We start from the raw sequence: 27,036 nt of genomic DNA on the forward strand, positions 1-27,036 counted from the left end.
GACTCCCAGCTTGGGATCCGGCTCCCGCTGCGCGCTGGGCCCTCTGCTCCGCCCCCGTGCGCCCGCCCCCAGCACCCCGCGCTCTGCCCTCCCCACGCCTGCTCCGCCCTGGCGGCCGCATCGCTCCCGCTCCGCCCCGCAGCGCCCGCCCCGCGGGCTGGCACAGACTCACCTGGGACAGGACAGGACAGCAGGCAGGACAGAAGGCGGGCTGCCGGCAGGGCTGGACCTGGACGGCCCTGGCTGTGCGCCCTGGCCAAGGGTGCCCTCCTTTCTGGGCCACATTTCAGCCAGGAGGGACCTGGAGAGTCTTTAGAACACTGTCCCCGCCCCCAACACACACACACACACACACACACACACACACACACACACGCACACGCACACACGGTGCCGGTATGAACTGGTGCACACTTTGAGGGATTAGTAAGTCCATGGCCTTATGCTGTGACACTCCAGAGCAGCAGCGTCTTCTGGAGGGCGATGAGCCACACGTTAGCGGAGAGTGGACAGGCATTTAAAGTTCTTCCTTTTTCATTTTCCCCAGTCCTCCTGTTTAAGTTGAGAAGAGAGGTCTCAGCTTAGTTCCAACAGGGCTTGAATACCTAACACTGGCCAGTCTACTTGGCTCTGAAACAATGTCTAATTAGCATATAATAGCATTGTTTTGTTTCCAGGAAGTTTAGTTTACAATTTTTTATTCTCCTGAGCAAGAGACACTGGTTTTCCACGTAAGGTATTAATATAAATGTTCCTTTTAAATTATTTGTATTTGGGTTTTTAAAAGATACGAAGCCTATTTAAAGAAAAATAATGACAATAAATGACATTTCAATAGCACTTACTATGTGCTAGGCTTTACGTGCATTAACTCAGTTAACTCCACCTGTAGGGTGTGGACTATTACTACCTCCAACTTATAGATGAAGAAATGGACGAACAGAAAAGTTAATTCACCTGCCCAGGTGGTGATAGGAAGGCTGGGATTTGCCCCCAGCCTCTAGCACCAGAGGTCATGCTGTCACCACTACCCCACACCGCTGCCAGGTAAATACCCGCACAGGTGGTGCACGGCCAGCTGAGGCTGGAAACGCTGCATTGGAAGCACGGAATCTGCCCCAGGAAACTCGCTCTGGGTGGTACATAGACCCATCTACAGGGATGTTCACCACCGTCTCGCCTGTAATGGTGGAAAGCTGGAAACCCCCCAAATCCCCAATAATCAGTTACTTAAGAAAACTGACAGGGCATCTGAACCTTCTCTCACACCCCACATCCAACCCAGGAACAGATTTTTCAGCTTGACCTTCAAAATATTTCCAGAATGCACCCACTTCTTACCCTCTCCACCTACCTATCTATCGCCTTGGTCCAAATCTCCAACATCCCTCACCTGGGTTACGGCAAGAGGTCCCCGCCATTCTCCACAAGTCCAACGACAGTCTTTCTTCAGTACAGCAGCCAAAGTGAGTCTGTTTTTTAAAAATTCAAATTATGTCACTCCTCTGCTCATGACTGCCGTCTCAAAGAACAGCCAAGGTCCTCACAACTGCCCTCTGGCCCCGAGCGCCCTCTCTGCCCACCTCCTCCCACGCTGCTGTCACTCACTGTGCTCCAGCCACACTGGCCTCCTGACAGTTCCTGAAATATGCCGAGCCTGCCACCACCCCAGACCTTTGCATCTGCTGTTCCCTCTGCCTGGAACGCCCTTCCGTTAGAAATCTACACGGCGCCCTCCGTCATCTCCTGCAGGCGTCTGCTTACACGTGTCTTTCTCAGTGGGGCCGCCCCTACCCGTTCTGTGTGCAACTGCACCCCCACTCCCAGCCCTTTGCCACTGTGTTTTGTATTTTTCTCCAGAGCATTTATCTCCACACAACACACCATGGATTTTACCTTTGTTGTCAGTCTCCGCCCAAGGGAACATGAGCTCCGAGGGAACAGGGACCTCCCGCTTTGTTCCCTACCTGATCCCAAGGCCTACAACAGGGACTGGCACGCGGAAAATCTTTGTTAAGTGAATATATTGAAAATAATGCTGTGATTCTAATAACCAATGAAAATGAATGAACCGCTGCAGCCCACAAGAACTGCCGCGTGAAAGCAGCCAGGTGCGAACGCGTACACGCTCCGTGACAGCACGTGAAGTCCCAAAGCGGCAAAACCAAATCACAGTGGTAGGAGCCAGGGTAGAGCCAGGGTACTTCAGAGCCCACTGGGGAGGAGGTTAGAGGCAGTGACTGGGAGAGGGTGTGAAGGGGAATTCGGGGGTGCTAGTGACGTTCTATTTTTGGTCTAAATGGTTGTTGCACAGATGCAAATACTTTGTGAAAACTGACCAAGTTAAGCACTTAGGATATTTGCAATTTCCTTTATGCTTGTTACATTTCAATAGAAATTCATTTTTTAAAGATGCTATAGGTTTATGCTTATTAGCATAGAAAGATGCCCATAATATAAGGCTAAATTTTAAAAGTAGATTGCTTTTTAACAAAGATGCCAAGACAATTCAAGGGGAAAGAATAGTCTTTCTCAGCAAATGGTGCTGATAAAACTAGATATCCACATGCTAAAGAATGAATTTGGACTTCTACTTCACACCATATACAAAAATTAACCCCAAATGGATCAAATTCCTAAATTGAAGAGCTAAAGTATGAAATTCTTAGAGGAAAATATTGGTATAAATCTTTTGACTTTGGATAAAGCAATGATTTCTTAGGTTTGACACCTAAAGGACAGTCAAAGAAAAAAATAAATTGGTCTTTATCAAAATTACCACTTTTGTGCTTCAAAAAACACTATCAAGGACACTTCCTTGATACTGAAAAGACAACCAACAGAATGGGAGAAAATATTTGCAAATCATATCCAGAATATATAAAGGACTCCCAAAATTCAATAATAAAAAGACTAATGCAATTTTTTAAATGAGCAAAGGATTTGAATAGACATTCCTTCCAAGAAGATATATAAGTGGGCAACAAACACATGAAAAGATGCTCAACATCATTAATAATTAGGGAAATGCAAATAATCAAAACCACAATGAGATGCCACTTTACATCCACAGGGGTGGCTGTAGTCAAAAGGACAGAAAATGCTAGAGAAATTGGAGCCCTCATACACTGGTGGTGGGAGTGTACAGTGGTGAAGCCACTGTGGAAAATAGTTTGACATTGTCAACTATGGAAAAAGTTAAACATAGAGTGACCATGTGATCCATCAATTCCAATCATAGGTCTATATTCAGAAGAATTGAAAACACACGTGCACACAAAAACTTGTACACAAATGTTCACAGCAATGTTATTCATGGCAGCCAAAAAGTGGAAACGACCTAAACATCCATTATCTGGTAACTGGGTAAAGAAAATGTGATAGATCCATACCGCAGAATATTATTCAGCCATAAAAAGGAACAAAGTACTGGTGACTGCTACAACATACATGAACTTTGACAGCCTTATGCCGAGGGAAAGAAGGCAGACGCAAAATGGCCCTGTTACATGGGCCCATTCGTATTATACACAATGGCCAGAGTAGGCAAACGCACAGAGACAGGAAGTGGCCTCGTGGTTGCCAGGAGCTGGGAGGAGAGAGGCATGCACAGTGACTGTTAGAGGGTACAGGTTTCTTTTTGGCATGACGAAAATATTCTGGAGCTAGATAATGGTGAAAGTTACAAGAACTTGTGAATGTTCTAAAAACAACTCAATTGTACACCCTAAAAGGGTGAGTTTTATGGTAAGTGAATTATATCTTAGTAAAAAACAATTGGCTTGCAAAAATGTTTCTTGCGGTATGTTTCTATTCTGTAATAAAAATCTATGAATGTATGCATTGAAACATCTAAAAAATTATCCTTCAAAATTTGTGGTTGGGTTGTAAGTGGATTGTAGAACTCTTTTTCGTCAACCTGTATTTCCTGATAAGTGTATATTACTTGTATAATAATTTTTTTTAATTTTCGATGAGTTAAGACACATCAGTTAAACTTTCTGTATGCAGGGCCCTGTGCTGGGGACAGCAATTGGCATGCCCTGGTGATGTTCCTGTCCCCATGTGCTCTGACCTGGCCACCAACCAGGCAGTGCTCAGAAGGGACAGAGGGACAAAGCCTCCTGGAGCCCCAGGACCTGGGAAGGGAGAAAGTCTCTGGGTTGTGGCGTTTAAACTTCTCCCAGGTGGGGAGGCTGCCTGCACCTGAGTGTCGCCCAGGAGTGAGGACCGTCTCCAGCTGGCCAGGGATGGTAGGGGCCCTGCCTGGCGCCAGCGGCTGGTGCTACCACAGGTGGTCACCCCGGCCCCACGCTGGGCAGCAGTCTCCTTGCTGGTGGTCTTCCACTTCAAGCAGCCCCCTGCTCACCAGAATCCAAACCCCTCCTCGAGCAGGCCCAAATGAACGAAGGCGTGAACGGCTTTCCCAGCACCCCTCCTCACCCCCCAGCTGCGCCAGCTGCCTCCAGCTCCTGAGCTCCCGCCTCTGAGCTCTTGCCCGCTCCGCGCCCCAGGGGGCAGCAACAGGCAGAGCTAGCAGGACTGCCGGACCCCACAAACCTGGGTGTGAATTCCGGGTCTGCCACTGAGCGGCTGTATGCTCTTGGCCAGTTATTTAACCTCTCTTGGCCTCGTGTCCCTAACAGTTAAGAGGGGCTGACAACCCACTTAGGTCTTGTCATGAGGACACAGGAGGACTTGGCACAGAGCAGACACCAAGCGCGCTATAGTGTGAACATGTTATTGGACACCTACCGTACGCCAGGCACCGTGCTCTGTCCTGTAGTCCCCACAGCGCCTCTGTTCTTTGTCACCACCCTCAAGGTGAGGCAACTGAGGTTCTAAGGGGTTAACAAATTTCCAAGGGTGACCCGGCTACTAAACGGTGGAGCTGTGGATCAAGTCCATGTCCTTCTCCCCTTTCATTGGGCCCTATCCATCCTTCAGGGCCCCCTCCCCGAGGAAGCTCCCGGAACCCACTGGCCCTGGGCTCTCCCAGTCCTCCCCGCTGCCAAGGAGCAGCCTGCGGACTCCGTTTGCCACCCATCAGCCTAGGTGGCCTTCCGTTTCGGCTCAGGTTCCGCGTGTCCTGTTCCCCCTCAGACTGTCCGTCCTCGAGGGCCCGGGGCATCCCCTTCATCGCTGCTGGATCTCAGCCTCTGGCCCAGCGCTCGGCCCGAGTTTGTCGAGTGACTTATCAAAAGAGGGGCGACACTTTAGAGAAAGGCGCATTGGAGCAGGCAGCTCCCCATGGAGCAGCCTCAAACCTAGGGAGCCTGATGTGTCTGGGACTCTCGGGCAGCCTCCGCTGTCGCCCCGTTCCCACGAGACCAGGCCTGGCGTTTTGTCACTGCCCCTCTGCTGTCCTAACCCAACTCCAAGCTCGTCAGTGAAGTGGGCGGGTTTTGTTGACAATCAAACAAACGCCATCCAGCCCCCATGCCGGCTCTTGCACAGACCCCCTGCTGTGTCTCGCTTCTTCCCTTCCCCCATGCTTCTGTCTAGAAGCTTTGAGGAACTTCTAGAAACACCTCTACCCTCTCAAACTCTTGCATTCTAACCCCAAGCTTACAAACCCCACTGTAGCGAAATAAAATGTTCCATCAGCTGAACTCACTGCCTTTGAAAATCAGTCCCTCAACCCCCGACCACTAATTAACTCACAGCAGACCGTATCACACTTCATTGCACACAAGAGAAAGGCACTCCCTTCATCCGCGTGGACGCGGGCGCCAGCTTGGAGGAGCAGAGGCGGGGCTGGATTTCAACCCGACTCCTCTCCTTTTCAGGGGCTCTGTGCAGGGCACAAACTGCAAAATGACATACGATGGCCCTAGACCCCACCCAGACCTCTCCTCCACTCCTTTGCCCAAACTAACAGACGTTCCATGAATGGGGGGGCGGGGTGTTCTCCTCATAAGCAGACAGGTTTTCTCCGCATCTTAGCCACGAATCCTTGCACAAGTCAGAAGCTCTGACAGTGGACGAAGACTGTCATCGGTTGAGTTGACGAGGCTCGGTGACTGTGACGGGATCCCCGCCCCCGCCAGCTGTGTAGAAATAGGGCCTGCACCCCAGCCCCACCCTGCTATGTCCCAACACAACCACAGTGGCGTCCCTGCACCGCAGTCCGTCTGTGGCCCCGGTTTTTAAATCCTGCAATATTGAGAACCCTTGGAATTTGAAAGAAGGCTGTGCACGTACATCCAGCTGCGGAAAACCGAGACCGACGTGACCAGATTCTGCGTCACCTGTGAAAACACCTCGCCAGGTGTTTGCCAGAGCTGGGGAGGCACACCCGGGATTGATGAATTCCTGTTGCGTTTCCCAGAGAAGGGGTATCAGTGTCTTAGTTGCAGGGATATCGGCCATCCAGAGCGGTGGCGAGCCGTCATTTCTAGCACTCGCTCTTGCTCAATGCGGAATGCCGGGAGGACTTAACCCAATTTCATGCTGTGAGTAGGAAAGCGGAGATTCAGAGGGGCGGTGGCCGGCCCGGATCCCACAGCAAGTCGGGGCTGAGCTGCAGCCACGGCCTGATGGCCCCTTCTCGACATTCACATGACAATCACTTACTGAGCACCCACCATGTGGCAGGCGCCGTGCTGGCTGCTGGGGACAGAATGCTGGCACAGACAAAGTCCCTGCCATTGCGGGGTTTGAGACAGGCAATGAACTGGCAAACAAGTAAGCCAAACAATGATAGGTCTTGGCAGGGGTCGGGAGAAGGCGGCGTGGAGGAGAGATGTCGAAGCCACCACGTAAGGATGAGAAAGCCAGCCGTGGCAGGAACCAAGACGGGGTATCCCCCACTGAGGGAACTGCAGAGGCGAAGGCATGCTTAGGCGACAGGAAGCGTCTGGGATGGCCGGCGTGCGTGCACGGTGCTGGCAGTGTGCCAAATGAGGTGAGAAGGAGAGACGGCCATCTGCAAACAGGAATCGGGCCCTCGCTGAACCCGCAACCCTGACCCTGAACTGTAGCGCGTTGGTTTTGGACTTCTCGGCCTCAGAACCGTGGGAAGCAACGTTTGCTGTGCGAGCCCCGCTGTCTGCTGTTGCAGCCGCCCGAAGGCACTGTCCTTGCCCGTTCACCTCTGCCACGCAGAGCTCTGTGCTGCAGAGATGAGCCGCCACCCGGCAGGTGGCCAAGCGTGGCAGCCTCCGGTCACTCTGGTTCAGCGGGGTCCTGCCTACGCAGACCAGACACCCCTCCATCGGGGGCTTTCCGAAGAACGTCTCCTGTGCCCAGAAGAGGAAGCAGCAGCTACCACACGTTCTTCCCCGTGTTGTCTTCTGCTGGGTAAGGGGCTCGGAGGGCTGCAGAGAAGGACTCAGAGTCTGCCCTGCTGTCTCACAGAGCAGGCAAGAAAACTGGAAAGCTGCAGGACACACCCAGAGAGGGAGAGGACGGGGCATTGCAGCTTCGCTCTGCACAGGGAGCCACCGCCCGGCAGTGCCTGGTGGAGATGAACGAGCAGCGGCCCCTGCACTCAGGGGCTCCCTGGCTAGCAGGCCAGTGGCGCGCGGTTCATGGCAGTCCTCCTAGCTCGGCCCAGAAACAGGCCATTGCACATGTGGGTGCTGTAATGACAGTAGTGGCACCTCAGAGCAGTGGGACTGGGTGGCCAATTCAATAAACAAAGCCAATGGGTGATCGGGTGTATTCTAGAGCCCCCAGTGAGACGGGCAAACTGCAAAGGTTGTAGAATAGCGAGGATTGCCAGCACTTGGACAGCATCAAACAGCATTGTTCTAATTGCACCTCTTACTCCATCTGAAGCCTCACAGTGGCCTGTGAGCTTGTTGCAGAAGCAAATACAAGAGAAATCTCCAGGACCTCAAAGTATGACACTAGCTATGAAAGAAAAGATTGGTATAGTCGGACACTTTAACGTTGGCCACTTGTTGGCCGGGCGCGGTGGCTCTCGCCTGTAGTCCCAGCACTGTGGGAGGCCGAGGCAGGAGGACTGCTTGAGCTCAGGAGTTCAAACCCTACCTGAGCAAGAGTGAGACCCTATCTCTACAAAAAATAGGAAAATTAGCCGGGTGTGGGGTAGCATGTGCCTGTAGTCCCAGCTACTCAGGAGGCTGAGGCAGGAGGATCTCTTGAGCCCAGGAGTTTGAGGTTGCTGTGAGCGAGGCTAACACCATGGCACTCTAGCCTGGGTGACAGAGTGAGACTCTGTCTTACAAAATACAATAAGATAATATAATATAAAATAAAATAAAGTTGGCCACTTGTATTCATTGCAAGACCCCATTGAGAGAGTACCAGTGCAAACCACAGGGTGGAGAAGGCTACTGAGAAGCACATGCATCCAAACGAATACATAAAAAACACCCACAAACCACTGAAAAATAATCCAGTTAAAAACGGCAGTGGACTTGAACAGACCCTTCACTGAAGATGGTATAAGGATGGCAAACAGGCCCATGAAAAGATGCTCCACTTCATTAGTTACTAGGGAAACGCAACTTAAAACCACGATGAGCCACCACTGCGCACACATTCGAATGGCCACATTAAAAAATACCGAGCATATCAAATGTAGGAGGGAAGGTGCCACCTGGAACTCCTGCAGGACACCAGCGGGAATGCAAAATGGCGCAGTCGCCCTGGAAAACAGTTTGGCATAATTAGCACAGTGGAAGCTACCCGTTCTCCAAGACCCAGAATTTTCCCTCAGGTAACTACATGGACTTGAGCAGACGTGTAAGTGTATGACCAGCAGCGCTGACCATGACACTGTCCCAGGAACAACCCAAATGTGCATCAATAGCCAAAGCAAAAATAGTGATGGATTCAAATAAAGCAGCAACACGACACGGGGAATACAGCAACTCCAGCCATACACACGCAAAAGAAAACGTCGGTGAATCTTGCACGCATAAATGTCGACTGAAAGAAGCAGACACTAGAGAGTACACGCGGTGTGACGGCTCCATTTACATAAAATTCAAAAATAAGCAAAATGAAACTCAGTTGTGCAGGGGTCGATTCGCAGGTGATGGGTCTGTCAGGAAAGTGGAAGGGGACCCCCTACCAGGACTGCGACTCCCTCCAACGGGCAGCAGGGCAGTCGTGGCGGGGGGAGGCACATGGTAAACCTCTGGGGGAGCCAGTGAGGCCCTACGTTTTTGTCCTATTCCAGCCTCTTGCCCTCAAGGCCACAAATGCTGGTGGCCGCGAATCACACCACTGCCCCGGGTCCTAGCTTCCCTGGTGCTTTCTGCTGGTGATGGCTGGTTTGCAGCTTTGCCCAGAGAAAAGGCACCGGATGGAACTGTGATTCTACCCCACTGCCCTTCCGTGCCAGGCGCTGGCTCTGTGTCCCAGCGGCTCTGTGATCCAGGCCTCAGTTTTCCCATCTGTTAATGGGGCATAATGGCTCTCACCATGGCTGGCCCACAGAGTAGAACAGTGGATGTTAGAGGGCTTTGGGAGCTAATGTCTGAACGCCAGAGGCTGAAGGGGACTCTGGAAGGACAGCCGGGCTGCAGTAAGGCTGACAGGAGAGTGAGGCCGGGTAGGCCGCCCAGGCTGGCCCCGCGCTGCCCCATCCTGCCCCGCCCTGCGCTGCGGGGCTGCGGAAGAAGATGTGGGCACAGTTTCACTCTCTGTACCACGTCTCGCCGGCCAATGGGCTGGGGCACTCGGCGGCAGGTCACACAGCCCATTTCCTGTTTTCAAACAGGAACTTAGCGGAACGGCAGCCGCTGAGCTCGTCGCCGGAGCTTGGAGCAGAGAACCGGAAGGGGCGATGTGACTCCCTGCCTGGACCCCTGGACTCACACGGCACCCAGAGCCCTCAGGTCAGTGTTTGATCCCAAGCTCAGCTGGCCTCTGCCTGCTGTGGCCTGAGTCCTCTCCTCCTGGGACTGTCCCTGGGGACCTGTTGGGGGCAGGGCGGGACGGGCAAGTGCTGGAGACGGCCTCTGTGTGGGGGCTCTCGCTGGCACACGGGGACAGCTCCCAGGCCCTCACCGCCTCGACTCCTTTCAGAACGCCAGACACTTGTATGTCTGGTGGGGGTTACGTCTCTGATTTTCCGTGGGCCTGGGGAACAAGTCACCACGCTTGTGTTTCTCAAAAAGTGGCGTCAGGGAACCCCCGCCCCAGCCCAGCCCTGGGAAACGTGTGGAAAATGCAGAACCCAGGGCCTGTGCACCCCCTCGACCTGTTAGATGGGACTCTCTTGTGTGGGGAGCCAGGAAATCTGCTTTCGAACAAGCCCTGGCACCCCCATCCCTCCTCGACAGGGGATTCTGACGCACGCCCAGGTTGGGCGCGCCTGCCCGCGGCCAGGCGGCTAGGCGAGTGCCCACCCTTTCCCCTCCAGAGGCAGCCACGCAGCCACTGTCCCGGGATCTCTGTCTCCCGGGGAGGGGGGAGCAGTGCTTTATTTCACTCTGCTGGAGACTCGTTCCCCGTGGGAAGTCCCCTGCGACCCCCTCAGAAAGGCGGCGTGGGCTCTGCAGGTGGCCCTGTGTGCCCCTCAGAAGGAGGCCTGGACGTGGCGGGCGGCTCTGAGAGAGAGGGGAGGGTCAGGGCACCTGGGAGACAAGGAGGAGGAGGAAGCCTGTCCAGGCACAGGGCTGGAGGGTGCAGGGGCTGAGAAGCTGCTCTGTCCTCTGGGCCGAGAACAAGCCCCCCAGACAGCAGCACCAGCACTTGCAGTGTTTTGTTGTAAAGTCTAGAAATCTTTGCTATAGAGGGTTTAGGGGGAGAGGGAAGGGCCCACAGAAGCTCCTATGTGGCTCTCGCCAAAGAGCTTTTAGAGAGATGGGATTGCCTTTCCATTTCACAGATGAGGACACTGAGGCCTGGAGAGATACAGGAAATTGCCCACGACCCCATGGATGCACCAATGCAAGACTCTGTCCTTCCCATTCTTTTTTAAATGGGTGACTCCCAGTTAGACGCCTAAGAGCAAACGTAAGGGAGCTGGCTTTGGCTGCTGACTTGAATTTTTATTCCAAGCCCTGTTTTCATGATGAGCTTTCCCAGGTCTTTACCAGAGTGTTCAGCCAAGGCAACATTTCTGGGGCGTTACAGGGTCTCTGGGCAAATGGTGCCCTGCTTCTGACCTGGGAGCAGCTGCCTGATCACAAAAGCAGAGCTGGAAGGGCTGGGGCCGTTGAGGCCAATGCCACTCGCCATCACCCATTTTACAGATGAGCTGACTGAGGCAAGTGCACAGGAGTGCCCACAGGAAGCACCGCGCCCCCAAGAACGCCTGCCACCAAGAGTCTGTTAGCTAAGAGAGCACGTGGCCCCCCCATCTTGCTTGGGCACCTACCAGGACGTAGGAAATTCATCCCTGGCCACTCATCTTCTTACCATCAGGACGGGGCTCATGGCCACTCTTTTCAGGTGGGGAAACTGAGGCCTAGAGATATTAAATAACTTGCCTAAGACTCACCGATGGTCAGGATGGAAGTCAATGTCCCCTGACCCCCCGAGGGGGAGAGATAAGTGAAGTCTGCAAGCTGTAGTGTGCTCAAGCACGGGCAGCCCTGGGCCAGCCATGGCCCTGCTCTGTGCCTCAGTTTGCCCATCTGTAAAAGGCAAAGTCGGATGGAGGGTCCCTGAGGGCTACCCGGTAGACAGCTCTACAAAGCCCCCCGGAGGAGGCCCAGGTTCCCTGCACCCAACACCGCGAGCCCTTCCGCCGAAGCATGGGCTCCCGGCCGCAGCGGGCCTCACCTCTGCCCAGGCCAGGCCGACTCCGGGAGCCTCTCACCCCTGGAGCAGAGGGCGGGCTCAGGCCAGCTCTGGGACACAGCAGGGGGCGATGGGGCAGCAGTGGCTTCCCCTCTCTCTAGGCCACAGTTAGCCTAGAGATGCAGACCCAGGGCCTGGACCCCAACAGACCAGAGTTCAAGTCCCAGCTCTGCCTCTGTGGTCCACTGGCAGCCCCCTCAGGTCCCCTAAGGAAAGAGGCGAAGTCACTTGCACCCTCCTTATTTTGAATTTCTGTGCCCAAGTGGTGCATACACCAGCTACTCACTGCGTCTCAGCTAATGCTTTAATTGTCCCTTTCGAACATTTGTAATTCGATTCCACCTTCTACCTTAATTTAGAGTCATTCATTTCACCAGTATTTCTCAAAGAATCTAGCGCTTGCAGACACTAAAAACAGGGGCTGTTACACAGGGTCTGGTGTGGGCGGGGCCTGCGCTAATGCTTTGCAGAGTCTGCCCAACTTCATCCTCGCACCAGCCTTGCCGACATGGGTCCTGTTATTATGCCCGACTTATAGGAAACTGAGGCACAGAGAAGCGAAATACCCTGCCTGCTACCAGGCCACCTCGTTCACTTTCCTGGGTCACAGACAGACTGACCACGTGGGTCGGTCCCCGTCGGCCTGCTTTCCGCCCTGCGTGCCCCTGGGCGCAGGGAGACGGTTCTGAATCAGGCCAGCCTGGGCATGTGTCCCGCCCAGCACGCGCTGGCTCCTGGTGTCAGGCAACGCCGCGTCCCAGTTCCCTTATCATAAAGGGAGATGAAAACTGTCCCTGTCGCGGACAGCGGTCAGAGTGAGCGAGAGAGTGTGTGTCAAGTGCAGGCTACACGGACAGCACATTGCACACGTTTGAGACCAATCCAGCTTCGTGCGTTAAACTTGCCAGCTGCATCAGCTGCATGACCTCGGGCTGACCTCAGTACCCTCACTTGTCACTTGGTGGTAAGGACGGATTTCTGCGGGTGTTCATTCCAGGGCGCGAAGAACCCGGATGGGATGAAGTGGGGATGCAAAGCCATTAGTAAATTTTGCAGCTAGACAGAAGACACACACCGGTGTCCACTGCTCTGGACGCTGACATGTCATTCACACGTGTCGCTTAAAATTCAGTCTCAGGACATCTACCTGGACAAGCCAGCATCTTTCTCCCAAGCAATCACTAAAGCCATTACTTTTGCTTGAAATCACCTCATTTAAAATGCAGAGCAACTCGACACCATAAGGTCATGAGGCCGAGAGAAGGATCTGCCCTGCCCTGGAGCCACCTGTACCGCAGAGGGGCAGAGCCAGTCTGGGATCTGGCAGTCAGTCGGGCATCTGGGCGGGAAGTGGCGGGCTCAGCAGCGGGGTGTGATAACGGCAGGGGCTATGACGTGGATCCGAGGCGCCCCAGGACCCGCCAGGAACCCCGGCACGGGTGGGCACTCACTGTCCTCTCTTGCGCCTCTGGCAGCCTCGGAGCATGGCGAGTGCGGAGCATCCTGGGAACCCCGGCTGGACGGGACCCACAACCCAGGACACCGCAAGGACCGAGCAGGAAGCGCCAGCGACTGGCCCAGACCTCCCACGTCCAGGACCTGAAGGACACTTAGGTAGGCTTGAGGCGCGAGGCTGGTCAGGGGGAAAGAGGTTTGAAGACATCTGAAGTACAGATATGGGTCACTTTAATGGATGCAACAAGAGAGCTGGGAAGTTCGCTCCAGTTCTGTTCCCCCGAAGCCGACACTGAGACAAGAACTTGGTGCAAGGTGCTTACCTGGGAGATGACGCGAGGAGGCATGACAGGGAAGCGAAAGAGTGAGGGAGGGAAGGGCAGGACGCAGTGTAGGGTCAGAGAACAGATGACCGCTGTAGGTGACTGAGACACAGTTCCAGCGGGTCCTCTGGGTGACTGCAGGGAACACATCTCAGAGTTGTCCTGTCCTCAGGGCGAGGAAGCCAGGCTGTCACCCGCCGGTCCTGTCCTGCATCTGCTGAGGGATGCTCCTGAGCATGCGGCTGTGGCCTGAAGAGGCCCTCGGGGTGAGAGACGTAGCTGCTTCCAGTAGGAAGCCAGTGGCACGTTCAGCAACAGTGAGCGCCAAGAGCGCGTGGCCCGGCACTGGGCACGATGGCATCTGCTATAGCGCCATCTCCTGGAGCAGATCTCTTCTTACAATCACTCAAGATGTACCTATGGGACGCTGCTCTGTTCCTCGCCCTGTGCAGGGCACCGAGGACACAGGAGCTAATCGAACACTGCTCTGGCCCTCCAGCGTGGCAGGGAAACAGATCGGAGAGAAACAGCCAGACGTGCCACGCGAAAGGCTGTCGGAGAGAGGCAGGGGCTCTTACGCTAATGCCGAGTGGCAGGCGAGGTGACGTGGGGCTGGGTCTCGAAGGACACCCCGGAGAGAGCCCCTGGGGTGCAGACCCCGGGACAAAGTGCAGAAGTGGTTGCGCAGTTTTGGTGGGGAAGGATCCGAAGCTTTCTCAAACTTCTCAGATGGTGCAGAGCTCAAGTGAGGTTGAAGAAATACTGTGGTTTTCCGGGAGGTTTAGACTCGAGGCAGAGGAGGGGCATGTTCGAGAAGAATTACGGCTTGTGGGAAGTGAGATGAGAGGTTAGGAGGGGCCGGCCCGGCTGCGGCTGGGGCACAGCATCCTCACGGCTCCCTGTGCCAGCAAGGAGTCCCGGCGACAGCCATGCAGCCCGCAGGGAGCGCAAGGGTAGACACGCCACATTCCCCGCCTGTCGGGAGCTCAGGGTTTCACCACGGCCAATCCGCAGGCCGTGCACAGCCCAACGTGCCCACTCTGCATCTCACGGCCCAGAAACCGCGGGGGCCGACGGGCTGTTTGAGGCTGTCAGTGGCAGGGTGGGTTCAGCCGGGCTGGGCACAGAGGTCTGGCGGACGCCCCAGTGGCAGGGTGGGGGAGGTGCTCTCCACCACTCTTCTGGAATTCCGATGTTCCACCCCAGCCAGACCCAGCCGTCCCCCCGAGCCCTCGCCGCTAAAGCGCACTGACCCGGTGCACATCCTCAAGGGTGCTGTCCTTGCAGATGCCCACGGCGGCCCGAGCTCCAACTGCAGCATGACCACGCGGGAGCTGCAAGACTACTGGCGGAACGAGAAACGCCGCTGGAAGCACGTCAAACTGCTCTTTGAGATCGCTTCGGCCCGCATCGAGGAGAGAAAAGTCTCCAAGTTCGTGGTAAGCAGAGATTGGGAAATGACGGAACCCCTTCCCCGCCTCCTTTCTGGCCCTGGGCAAGTCTCACCGGGCCTCGGCTTTCCCAGCCATGAAATGGGTTGACTCTAACTCACAGAGCTCTTCTGCAGAGAATGGGCAGAAAGCAAGATTTTGCACCCAGCACCGTGCTAGGTCCTGGGAGGATCAGAGCCGTGTGAGTCCCGCTCCCGGATCCTAAGAAGGAAGTAACCCGGTTTCGATTAGCAATAATCGTGCCTCGGATAAACCTCCTTGGCTACGATACTGCCACTGCGCAAAGCTGGAAATGACCCAGCTTCATCCCACGTTATCAGATGTTAGTCAGCTGTGTCCTTTCTTCATCCATTTTGCCATATCCCGGTATCATTTATAATTACTATTTACTTATTTTTTTCTTTAAATTGATCAATTTTTAAAAACACTAAATACATTTATTTCAAAGAGATAACACCCCAAATGGAAAACCAATATCACACGGCATAAAGAAAAGTCATTATAAAAGTCAATTCAAGGACGCCACGTGAGCCGGCATAGAGGGGAAAGTCAACACAAGGAGAGCCCCGTGCCGTATTAAATTCCAGCTGGGGAAAGCGCTGGGCGCGGGGACCGCTCTCTCTGCCAGGTTGGGATTTCAGCCTGTGATAAGGAGATGTCAAAGCCTGCAAAGAGCACCCCCGCCCCCGCCCAGTGCTGCTTCTTCACTTGCCTGGGACCAGGATAATAACGACGGCTGCCGCTGCGTGCCAACTGCACGGGGGGCGCGGTTCCACGGGGTTCGGTGCATTAGCTCATTTACTCCTCCCCCAGTCAGGTAGGTACTACGCCTATCCTGGCTTTAGGATGAGAAAACTGAGGCTCAGAGAGGTCAAATTACCGATCTAAGACCACACAGCTTAGGCCATAGTGGGGCTGGAGTTATAACCCAGGCGGTCTGGCTCCCAAGTGTGTGTCCATAAGCAGGATTCTCTTGGAGAGGATTGCAAAGGAGTAATTCTCTTACTACATCACATCATTGCCAGTGTACCCAAATGACGTTGTATAGTAGCTAAAAGCAACTCCCAAGTGTTCTACCTTGGAAAACACAGCTGTGATCCAAGCACCCCAGTACAGAAAAGGGAGCCCCCCCACCCCGTTCTGAGGATGTAGAGCCAAGACAGCCCCCAGGCCTTTGCACGGCAGATTCCTGTGCCCTTTCTCTCCCCATGTCACTGTGTCTGCTGCTCCAGGGTTGACCCTTCTCACGACTGGCCTTCGTAGCTCAGCCGATGCTGACGGTGATTTAAAACAGAATCGCACCTAAGGATGACCCCCTTTCGGGGTACGCTTTAGATCGCCATTGTTATTTTCATTTGCCGGGGCCCTCGATGCCGGCGAAAGCGCACCGTCAGGGCGTAGTCAAAAGCTCTCTCTCCTTGTGCCCTAGATGTACCAAATCGTCGTCATCCAGACAGGCAGCTTCGACAGCAACAAGGCTGTCCTGGAACGACGCTATTCGGACTTCGAGAAGCTCCAGAAAGCCCTCCTCAAGACCTTCAGCGAAGAGATCGAAGACGTGGTCTTCCCCAAGAAGCACCTGCTGGGGAACTTCACGGAGGAGATGATCTGCGAGCGCAAGCTGGCGCTCAGGGAGTACCTGGGCCTGCTCTACGCCATCCGCTGCGTGCGCCGCTCGCGCGAGTTCGTGGACTTCCTCACGCGGCCTGAGCTGAGCGAGGCCTTCGGCTGCCTGCGGGCCGGCCAGTACACCAGGGCCCTGGACATCCTGGTGCGCGTGGTGCCCCTGCAGGAGAAGCTGACGGCCCACTGCCCCGTGGCGGTGGTCCCGGCCCTCTGCGCCATGCTGGTGTGCCACCGCGACCTGGAGCGCCCAGCCGAGGCCTTCTCGGCGGGCGAGAGGGCCCTGCAGCGCCTGCAGGCCCGGGAGGGCCACCGCTACTACGTGCCGCTGCTGGACGCCATGGTCAGCCTGGCCTACGTGCTGGGCAGGGACTTCGTGTCTCTGCAGAGGAAGCTGGAGGAGACCCAGCTCCGGAGGCCCACCCACCGCGGCGTCACCCTGAAGGAACTTGCCGTCCGAGAGTATCTGTGAGGCACCAGTGTGGTCCTCTCCAGGGAAGCTGCAGATTTGGGGTCACCCTTGCTCAGGGGGTTGTTTGGGGTTCATTTTTAATGGGAAGAGGCTCTGGGGACTCTATGTTGCTGGGTGACTTTGGACAGCCCCCTCATCTGGCCCGTTATTTCCCCATCTGTATGGAACAGAGGTGCTCCTGGGACTCCTTGGAAGCCTCCGCCGTGTCCTTGTCCCCCTTGATACCAGGGCCACTTCATCACAAAGCCACAGACCCAGCTGCCAGAACACTGGAGAGGAATACCGACCTCACCAGTGTTTCTGTGAGAAGCTGGAGGAGAGGTTTGCGTTGCACGATATACACGAAGCTTAACCCGTTCCTTGTAGACAGCTCTCTCCAGCTGTCCTGAGTCTCCTCCCTGTTCCTCCTGTCTCAGTGTTGTTGACAAGTATTTCCACGCATTATCCTAGTATCATCCCAATATTCTAGCTCTTCCTCTTTAGCATGTAGACCCAACGCAGCAAAACAAAAGCTCGTCTATTGCCCCTCAAGAACAGCCTCTCCCCGGCACACAGTCACCCGCAATAGGAGTTGTGTGTCATCCTTTGCAGGGTAGGAGGACCCTGGGCTAGGAAGCAACAACGCCATAAGATTTTATGACGCAGGCGTTTTCAGCGAGGGAAGTTACCGACTATTTCTCTGGCTAGGATGACATCACACACTGCCGGGCGGGAGGGAGGATTTTCATTACATAAGGTGGCATGGCTTCCTGGGGTCACGTAGACACAGCCCTGGAGGGAGGCAAAGCAGGATACTCAATGGGTCCTGTGGGCAGAGAAGAGACTGAATCCTCAGCACCTCCTCTTTTGAGGGTCAGGGTTCTTAGAACCTCTCTGATGGATTAGGGTGCCCTTGACGGGGCTCTGCTGTCAGGAAAGGACACCATGGACCCAGAGTGGAGGGGGGTCTGGACCAGTGACCGAGATTCAACACAGGGCTTGGAGCTGATGGCACAAGCTGGTTTGGCCCAGTGTGTCTGAAGCTCTAAGCCCGTGAAGACTCAGGCATCAGGGTGAGCTTATTAGTGTGAACTAAGCGGACTGTGACTTGGGAACCACAATGTGGGGCACCCTAAGGGGCGGAATCCAGCCCAGCAAGGGATCACCGCAGCCCTGAACAAGCAGGCGCCAGGCTGCCCCAGAATGTGTTCCACAGTGACCCCTTGTGGTCACAACCATAGCAGCCCCACCAGGCTCCGTCCTGGAGGCTAGAGACAGACTGTCTTCCGACAAAGTTACCCCTCAAGTCTCTCAGCTCACTCCAAGGGAAAGATGCTTCAAGTAGAGATACTGGATTTATTGAAAAGCTGGATATGTGGAAAATTAAAATGTTAAATGAAAAAAATTAAAGAGCTGTGACTCTATTTGTAATGGTGAAGCTGATCCTGCTGATTTTACAAGTGATTTCATCAAATCTAAAATGCCATCAACTGTAAGATGCACCAAATATTTGCTAAGAAAGAAAAACCGCTCAGCATGAGGAGTGTGACGGGAAATTCCAGGAAAGCTGGGAAACCAAAGAGTTAGGCCCCCAATGTGAAGGTTAACACCGATAAAACTGTCCTGCAGAAGGGGACATTGGGAAAATTTGCACGAATTAAACTTGGCGCTGGGTGGAGGGTGGGAATCTGCTCTGAGAATCTGAACTGCAAGCAGATGCTCACCGTGTTTGTGTGCCGTGTGGCCCGAGATTCCACAGGTGGAGGGGTCGTGTTTAGTGGTCTCAGGTAGAGGCGTTCCAGGTGCCTGGCACTGCAAACGTAGATTCTCTCTGAGGGAAGTCAACGCTGACCCAGGCCAGTAGGAGTGTAAGGTACCGTTGAGTTCAGAGGGGCTAGCATATGAAAAAATGCGCATCTCAAAATGTGCGTGTGTGTGTGTGTGTGTATGTGTGGTCCACACACAGAGAGAAAATACCTATTTGGGGTAGAAGGGACCTACAAAATCCTATGGGGGACTCGCCATCGGTACCTCTGAAGACAGGTGGTCCCCACATAGCACACAGGTAAGGGACTTACGCCGGCTTCCTGAAAGGGGACTGGCCACGAGGGAAGCTTCCAGACTCCCACCTGGCCCCTTCCTGATGACACGCAGTGCTGCACTCCCCAGCGCTGCCGCAGCCTTGGCCTGCGGGGCCGCTGGAGTTTCTTCTGGCCGTGCGTGCCGATGGCCTGGGCTGGCTCCCCACGGCCAGCCCCTCCTGGCATTTCCTTTTTGCTGCTGAAGTCAGAGACCCACTCGTTTCTTGGGTTCCTGGGACAAGTCCTTGAATTCCTTGAGTCTTTTCCTCCAGGAAGCTTTCCTGGGGGGGTCACTGCAGCCCCACCAGGGTACCCCACTTTCCTGTTTGCCTGGGCCCTCTCCCTCACCACCTGTACTAGTCCTTTCTTCCAGGGGACTTTAGAGTGGTGGCAGCTGGAACCAGACCCTCTTCCCCTGACCTCTCAAAGCCGGGCACACAGGAGCGGTGAGGACTCCCCGCCCTCCATGATTGGGGCCGGGTGGGGGGCTTGTTAGAAATGTGGAATTTCAGGCCCCATCCCAGACCCGCTGAATCAGAATCTGCATTTTAGCAAGAGTGACAGCCCCAGCCCCAACCAGGAGATCCTACCCGTGTACCCTGAAGTCCGAGAGCGTGTGCTGGACTGACTTGACGGTGCCCTGAAGAAAACGACCCACGGAGCGGTCCGGGGGCTCCCGCTCCAGTGCTCCCCGCCCACGCCGCTTCCCCACAGGTGCCCCCCCACCCCGGGCCTGGGAGCTCTAGGTGCGAGCACCGCGCCAGCCTCACACCACACCTGCAAACCTGCTCCGGGCACCGAGTTCTGGGGCCTGAGGGGGGCTCCTTCAAATGAAGCCCTGCTGCGTCCGCCAGCCGTGACTCAGGGTGCTGTGGTCTCCCCTTTGGACTGGGGTTGGGCGTCCTTGTGAGGCCCTGTGCCCTGGGACACCGGCCCCTCTCTTGCCTGCCAAGCCCATGATCGAAACAAAGCTGTGCGCGCAGCTACCCATGCGGTAAAAATCAGAGCTCCCAGGGCTTTCGGAGCCCTGCTCTGTGGTCAGGTGTCCCTCAGAGCGCTGCTCAGGACATGCTCTTAACCCGTAGTTTTACAAACGATGACAAGACACTCTTAGCGGTTAAGTGACTTGCCCAGGGTCACACAGCTAACAGCTGGCAGGGCAGGAAATTAAACCCAGGCCTGCTTGTCCCATGCCTTGTTTCCCTCACTGAGTCCCACAGCGGGCAGAGTGGAGGAGAGGGGAGGGGACATGTCCCTGGTCCTGTCACCCATAAGCGTCCTTAATGATCATATCACTCATCTCTGCTTACAGATGGGGAATCGCAGGCCTGGAGGGATGACTCACTCAGGGTCACATGGTGAGACACGGACAGCACCAGGGCCAGACCTGGGGTGTCCACATCAAAGTGATAGACTCCGACAGGCAGCAGAAACAGAGTAATCCTGGACTCAAATTCCAGGAAGCCCTTGGGGGTCTCCCAGCCAGACCTGGGGGTGCAGGGTCAGTGCTGAGGCCAGGGCAGGGGCCACTAGTCTGGCTTGGCTTCCTGACCCTGGGCCAGGAGACACAGGTCAAGGTAGCCCGTGGCCCCCAGGGCTAGCACGCCCTTAGCTCTGCCCCCTAGTGGGCACCCCCTACCTGTACATCTGCTTTGGAGCGGCTAAGCCAGTTCCAATTCCACCTGCTGGTAGGGGCGGGTGGGCTTCCACGGGGCTCAAAATCAGGCCGGACTGCGCCACTCCTCCAAACACTTCCTGCCCCGCTCCTCCAAACACTTCCTGCCCCGCCTGCGGCTGCTGCAGAAAGCTGCCTTTCCAGAACTTTCTGCAGAGACACACGCCCCTCCCCTTTGGCCCCCAGCGATGCCACACCTATTCTAGCATCTGCTTGCCATTTTCCTTTCAGTAGTCTCTTTTCACTTATGCAAAGTTATTTGAAAAAGAAACTTCCTATTACTAGCTTAAGTTGAAAATCAGAATCACTCGCTATAATTAAAAGGTAGCTATAAAAATAAACACAACAAAACAAAACCTGTCACTGTTATTACACCCTAACAGGCCTTTGCCCGAGACAGGCCCTGAGTCTGGCCGGCCGCTGGACTTTCGTTGAAAGAGAGAGACAGACAGAAACAAGTGTTGGAGACCCGTCATCACCACGTGGAGACTTCTCTCTGATTTACTGAGAAGTACTGGAAAATACCGAGCTACGAAAGAATATAAGTGTCTGAGCACGTGGTCCTGGCCGTCAGTGGTGTCTGTGTGCCATCCCAGACATCTAGGGTGTCACCCAAGCGCACCAGAGACTCTGCTCCCCACTGCCGGTGCCCGGGCCCTGGACTCAGCCCTGCCTGCTCTCCAGCCCCTCAGTCACGGGCCTGACTTTGGCTTTGATCATCCATCCTCGGCTTTCAACCCCCGGCTCCAGCTCCTGACTTCACACCTGGTATCAGGGAGGACCCCCAAGTGGAGGGAGTGTTCTGAGCTGGTCAAAGCCTGAGCCTGCAGCATGTCCTCGGTGGGTGTCACCATCCGTCCAGCTGTGCCCTGCTGGTAAGCACGAGAAAATGCCCTCCCCAAAGAGGCCGAGCCCCACCGTCCCGGTCAGCTCCCAGACTGGGCCCTCTCACTAGCCGTCCATGTCCACGCACTTGCTCAGCACCAAGAATCAACGGCACGCCTACTTGCCCCAGGCCTTCTAAAGAGCTGGAGATGCGGCAGCAACCAGGGCAGACCTGCTGCCTGCCCTCATGGAGGTGACACAGCAGAAGGCCACTGACAGAGCAAAGAGGAGCTGGACAGAATAACGTCCGTCCCTCTCCAGGTGTTCGGGGAAGGCTTCTCAGAGGAGGAGCCGTTCAAAGGTGTCACAGAGAATGCAAAGCAGCACGGGGAGGTGAGAACGTCAGGCAGAGGGGGAGCAGGTGCTCAGCCCTGAAGCAGGAACCTCCTCTGTCCCTCGGGATCCTCAGTTCGGGTCTGCACCCAGAAAGGGAGCAGGCCCAGGTCCCACCTGTCCTGATGTGTCGCCCTGGCTATGCCGACCGAGAAAGTAAGTCCCAGGTACTAACAAAAAGAAGCCTTGGGAGGCCTGTCCATGCAGTTCCCATCTCCAGCTACTGCCCATTGCAAAGCGAACGAGCTTGTGTTTGGGGCATACAGACCTTTTTAGTTACAAGTGACAAAAACCCGAGTTAACCTGACAAGGAAGGAATTTATTACCTGAAAAATCCAGGAATAGACTAGTTTCAAGCCAAATTGGTTCCAAGGACTCACACTCTGTCCTCTTGTCTCTCTCACTTTCACTTTCTCTGTCTCTCAGTTCTGCTTTTCCTTCACTCTCCTCGTGGTGACAATTCGGCCACAGCAGCTCCAGCAACCCCAGCAGGCTCCCACATCCAGCGTTCTTGTGAGGCCCCCATCCGTAGGATATGTGGAAAACACCCACATGGAGTTTCCTGAGGTGCCCAGGGAGGGAAGCCCCCATCCCCCACTGTGCAGCGACAGGACTGGCTTGCCCATCGGGTCACCCTTGAACAGATACTATGTCTTAGTATAATGCGTCATTTTGTAATCTGCTTTTTAAATTGTAACTACACATTATGAGAATTTCCCTATAATACGTGATATTCTTCCATGTTATTTTTAATGGTTTCATCATTAATGCATATGATGCATATGCCATAGTTCCTTTAACCATTCCATTATGGTGCAAATTTTCCTTATTTTGGGCCACACAGGAGCAAACACTTTGACCCACATATCTTTTTTGTATTTGTTCGCTCTTATAAAAATTTCTAACAGTGACATTTCTGAATCAAAAACACTGTTTTTACTCTTTTCAAATTTTTATTTTATTTTATTTTTAATTGACAAATAAAAAGTGTACATACTTACGAATCATAAACACTTTTAATGATTTTGATATTACTTCATTTCTCTCTCTCCAGAAAGGCTGTACTAACTCACTCCTCCACCAGCTAAATGTGAGAGATGCCCATGTCCTTGAACCTTTGTAACACTGGCTGTCAGCATTTTAAACGCTTTTCAATAGTTTAACCTCTTTCCCTTTGCACGGGTTGCTTCTGAGAGTTCAGACCCAGAGGCGCTAATCGCGCAGTTTAAAAAGCGGCCAGCAGATGGCGCTGCCGCCCGGCGGCTCCGACGGCCTCGCGGCGCTGGCGAGAAGGGACGAAACGAAACCGGGAAACTGAGCGCTTGTCCAGGCGGGCAGGGGTGGGGGCGGGACGGGGGACAGGACTTTGGAAAGCGCTTCGCAGGGAGTGGAGACAATGCTAGAAAGAGCTTTGCTGGGAAAGTGATGCTGCTTCGTTGCCTCTGTTGTAAGTGCTCCCCTCTGCAAGTGTTGGGGTCCCCGGGCGACCCCCAGTTGGGGTTCAGGACCTCGCCCGCTTCCTCTCTGCCCCTCTCCACCCCTTCCTGCAGCCCAGAGGCCCCAGGGGCGAAGGAGGCCGCCATCCTCCACCCGGTCCTCCACCTGGTCCTGCACTCCGTCCTCCACATAGTCCTCCACGCGGTCCTCCACCCCGTCCGCCCCCTCCTGCGGCAGAACCTCGACTCTTAACAAAACAGGCGCCAGCGTGGGAACCACCAGCGTGGGAGCCGCGGCCTCTTTAACTCGGATCTCCGCGGCCCGCGGGCAAACGTGGGGTTAAATGAATGAACTCATGGAAGGGAAGAGAGGAGGAAGGAGGCCGGGAGGAAAAGAAAAGAAAAATATCACATCTTGGCTGTTAGGTGGTACAGCCACTTGGGAAAACCGTCTGGCGCTGCCCCTAAAGCTGACCAAAACCTGCCGAAAGAGGACCCCACAATTCCACTCCGGGGGTGCCCTGCGGGCAGACAGGCGAGCAGGGGCGCCGCAGACCCGCACGGAATTTCAGGGCAGGACTGTTCCCGGGCGTGTCCCCGAACTGCAAACAACCCGAATGTCCATCGACAGGAAAACAGAGACGTGCAGTGTGGTGTTTGTATGTCGGAACGTGACGCAGCCACGAAAGCAAACCACACCTGGACACACGGCGAGGACGAATCCCGCAAGCACAACTGAGTGAAGAAGCCAGACACGAGGAGCTTGCGTGATTCCATTTACTGCAAATCAGGAACAGGTCGCACTAAGCCACAGTGCTGAAGGGTGCTTGCTTAGATGGCGAACTCCTGAATTAGGCTTCTGCAGAGACAAGAACCAATAGCAGAGGCAGAGATGAATATGGACATATAATATGTTTACATACCTGTATTTAAAAAGATTTATTACTAGGAATTGGCTCACAGGACGATGAGGCCGAGAGGTCCCACAGTCTTCTGTCTGCAAGCTGGAGACCCAGGAAAGCCCACGGTGCAGTTCCAAGGCCTGAGAGCCAGAGAGCTGATGTTGTAGATCCCAATCCAGGTCTAGAGGCCTAAGGACCAGGAACACCGAGGCCAGGAGAAGATGATGTCGAATCCAACCTTCCTCTGCCTTTTTGTTCTGTTCAGGCCTTCGGTGGATTGGATGACACCCACCCACCCTGGGGAGGGCTACCTGCTTTCCTCAGCCCCCCAATCCGAAGGCTCATCTCTCGCAGCAGACACATCCAGAACTAATGTTTAATCGGATATCTGGGCATCCTGTAGCCCAGTCACGCTGACATCTGAAATTAACCATCTCACAACTCCTAGAAGACAAAAAAAAAAGCAGAAAGGGTTACCATAAAAGTCAAGATAGTGGCTATTACTTCCGGGAGAGTGAGGAGATTTTGACTGGGAGGGCACAGTTAGGAGTCTCAGGGAGTCAGTGGTGTTCCAGTTCTTAGTCTTGAGTGCTGGTTACAAGAGTATTTCTTTGGTAATAATCTGCTAAGTTGTACTCTATATTTTATGCACTTTTCTCTGTGTTCTATATTTCACAATAAAAATATTCAAATAAAAGAATGAATGGATGCAGCAAATATGAATTCAGTTTATTAGGCAGCAAGTGCTACGGCAGTCAGAGCTGGAATTCAGCCTGTGCTCCCCCACAGTGCTGAAGTGGCGTGGAGGGGGCTGGGGAGGTGGGTGTGTGAGTGGATGAACATCAGGCCTCAGACTAGTGGATGATCCAGACACCCACCCAGCCAGCATGGTGTCCGGACTCCAAACCCACATTCCCTGACCTACAGGAATGAAGCAGGGATGCAATTAGCCAGCAAGGCAGGGAGACCCTCACAGGAGCCTCATTAAAACAACAGCGTGTGGTAAATTGCAGGGACAGCCCAGTTTTTCCTTCCTCCCTGTCTTCACAGCTTCTGCCTCATACCTTCGCAGTTCCTCGAACTAAAGAGGCAGGGTTAATTTTCGCCCCCCCAGTCTGGGCTGTCCTGGACACTTGCTTTGTCCCCTGTGATGTGGCAGAACGGACGGTGCGCCAGCTCCAAGCCTTGGCCTCTAGAGACCTCTTGCATTTCACCTGCCCTCTAAAGCTCCTGCTGTTGCCAAGGAAAGAATGTGCCCAGGGCAGCCTGCTGGAGACACATGATGAGGTGGCCCGTGGAGCCGAGCCTTGGGCAGCTGAGACCAGCTGGCAGCCGGCAGACTCCCAGACACGTAGGTGAACTCAGTCAAGATCTGCCAACTCTCCACCGTGTGATTCGTAAACACAAATCTTAAATTATTGTTGTTTTAACCTGCTGAACCTGGGGGCTATTTGTTATGTAGAAATAGCTTACTGATACATTGTCCACGGCCAGCTGTGAGGTCTGGGCATTTGTCGGAAGGGGTTCCTGGAAGGAGCTGCCTGGCTGGGAAACGATCGGTGCCAGTCCACCCACCTCCCTCTGTGAGGCTCCAAGCAGCCTCCGCGTCAACATAACCACCGAGGCTGCCGGTGCCTGGTATGGTGGGCGCACTCCTGCCAGGCCCTAGGCTGGGCACCTTACAAACCTGGCCCACTTAACCCCTACCACGGCCCTAGGAGGTGGGCACTATTGCCGCCCCCATTTTACAGATGAGGACAAGAGGTTCTCCCAACGTCACATGTCTTGCAGGAGGTGGAGCAGGGATCTGACTTCAGAGCCATCCCATCTGCCCCCCAGTGAGCTCCCCTCAGACCATCTTCCCCAGCCTTGGGCTCTCAGAGGATGGCCACCCCCACTCACCTCCTCCTCTCCCCCAGGGCCATCTAGGTCCCCAGCGCGAAGACTGTGTTCAGCAGCATCATGCCCCAGAAGATGATGCTTCCTGCGGGCGGACACACACAAGGCCAGTTTACAGGGAGCAATCGGCAGAGAAGATGCTTTGTAACGACTTCTAAGCAGGGAGAAGTGTACTGGAATCGCACTTGTCTTTCTGATGGGGAATCTTGGAGTACTGGGGTGTGGGGACTACAGAGCTAATCTAGTGGAAATTTCAGGCTTTTTTGAGAAAGCCACAGATACAGAAACCCTCCACATAAGAGAGACTGATGCCAAGCTTTGCTGGCTGGGAAGCCAGGGAGCTCCGCCTTAGATCCATCGGGGGCACCCCTGGGGCTCCCTGGAGCACCGGTGGGGAACCACTGTGGTGGCCCAGTCTGGCAGTTTTGTTGATGGGAAAGGAGCCTGAAGGTCACAGAAGGTAGGAGTAGAAGAGCCAGAAACTGAACTTAGATCTCTTACCTTCCACCTCTGGGCTCATTCTCCTGTTACAAGTGTTCAGGAACAAAAATCACACATTCCAAAAGGAAGGCATAAACCTCATTTATTTTAAACATTCATTTTTCAAAATGGTGTACTTGGCTTCTCATCTAGTCACTAGGATAGAATTGTGCAGTCATCAAATGTGAGGGCCCATTCATATATAGCATTGCCATGTTTAGCATGGGGTCCACTGGGACCCTGGGCCCTTCTCCCTGGGGTCATCTCTCTTGACTCCTCTCCCTTCCCCTCACTGTACAGCCCTTGTGTCCCTGG

The 27,036-nt window shown here is 54.4% G+C and overlaps 1 protein-coding gene across 1 annotated transcript; it reads left to right on the forward strand.

Moving 5' to 3' along the window:
* Positions 1–9,757: 9,757 nt before the first annotated feature.
* On the forward strand, positions 9,758–18,403 carry SNX20 (sorting nexin 20). The gene is made up of 4 exons (XM_012642613.1): positions 9,758–9,815; positions 13,203–13,341; positions 14,793–14,944; positions 16,386–18,403. Exons 2-4 carry the CDS (start codon positions 13,212–13,214, stop codon positions 17,049–17,051), a joined length of 948 nt encoding a protein of 315 aa, XP_012498067.1. The 5' UTR covers positions 9,758–9,815; positions 13,203–13,211; the 3' UTR covers positions 17,052–18,403.
* Positions 18,404–27,036: the final 8,633 nt, after the last annotated feature.

The sequence above is a fragment of the Propithecus coquereli genome, unplaced genomic scaffold (genome assembly GCF_000956105.1).
Source record: "Propithecus coquereli isolate 6110/MARCELLA unplaced genomic scaffold, Pcoq_1.0 Scaffold180, whole genome shotgun sequence".
Classification (NCBI taxonomy): domain Eukaryota; kingdom Metazoa; phylum Chordata; class Mammalia; order Primates; family Indriidae; genus Propithecus; species Propithecus coquereli.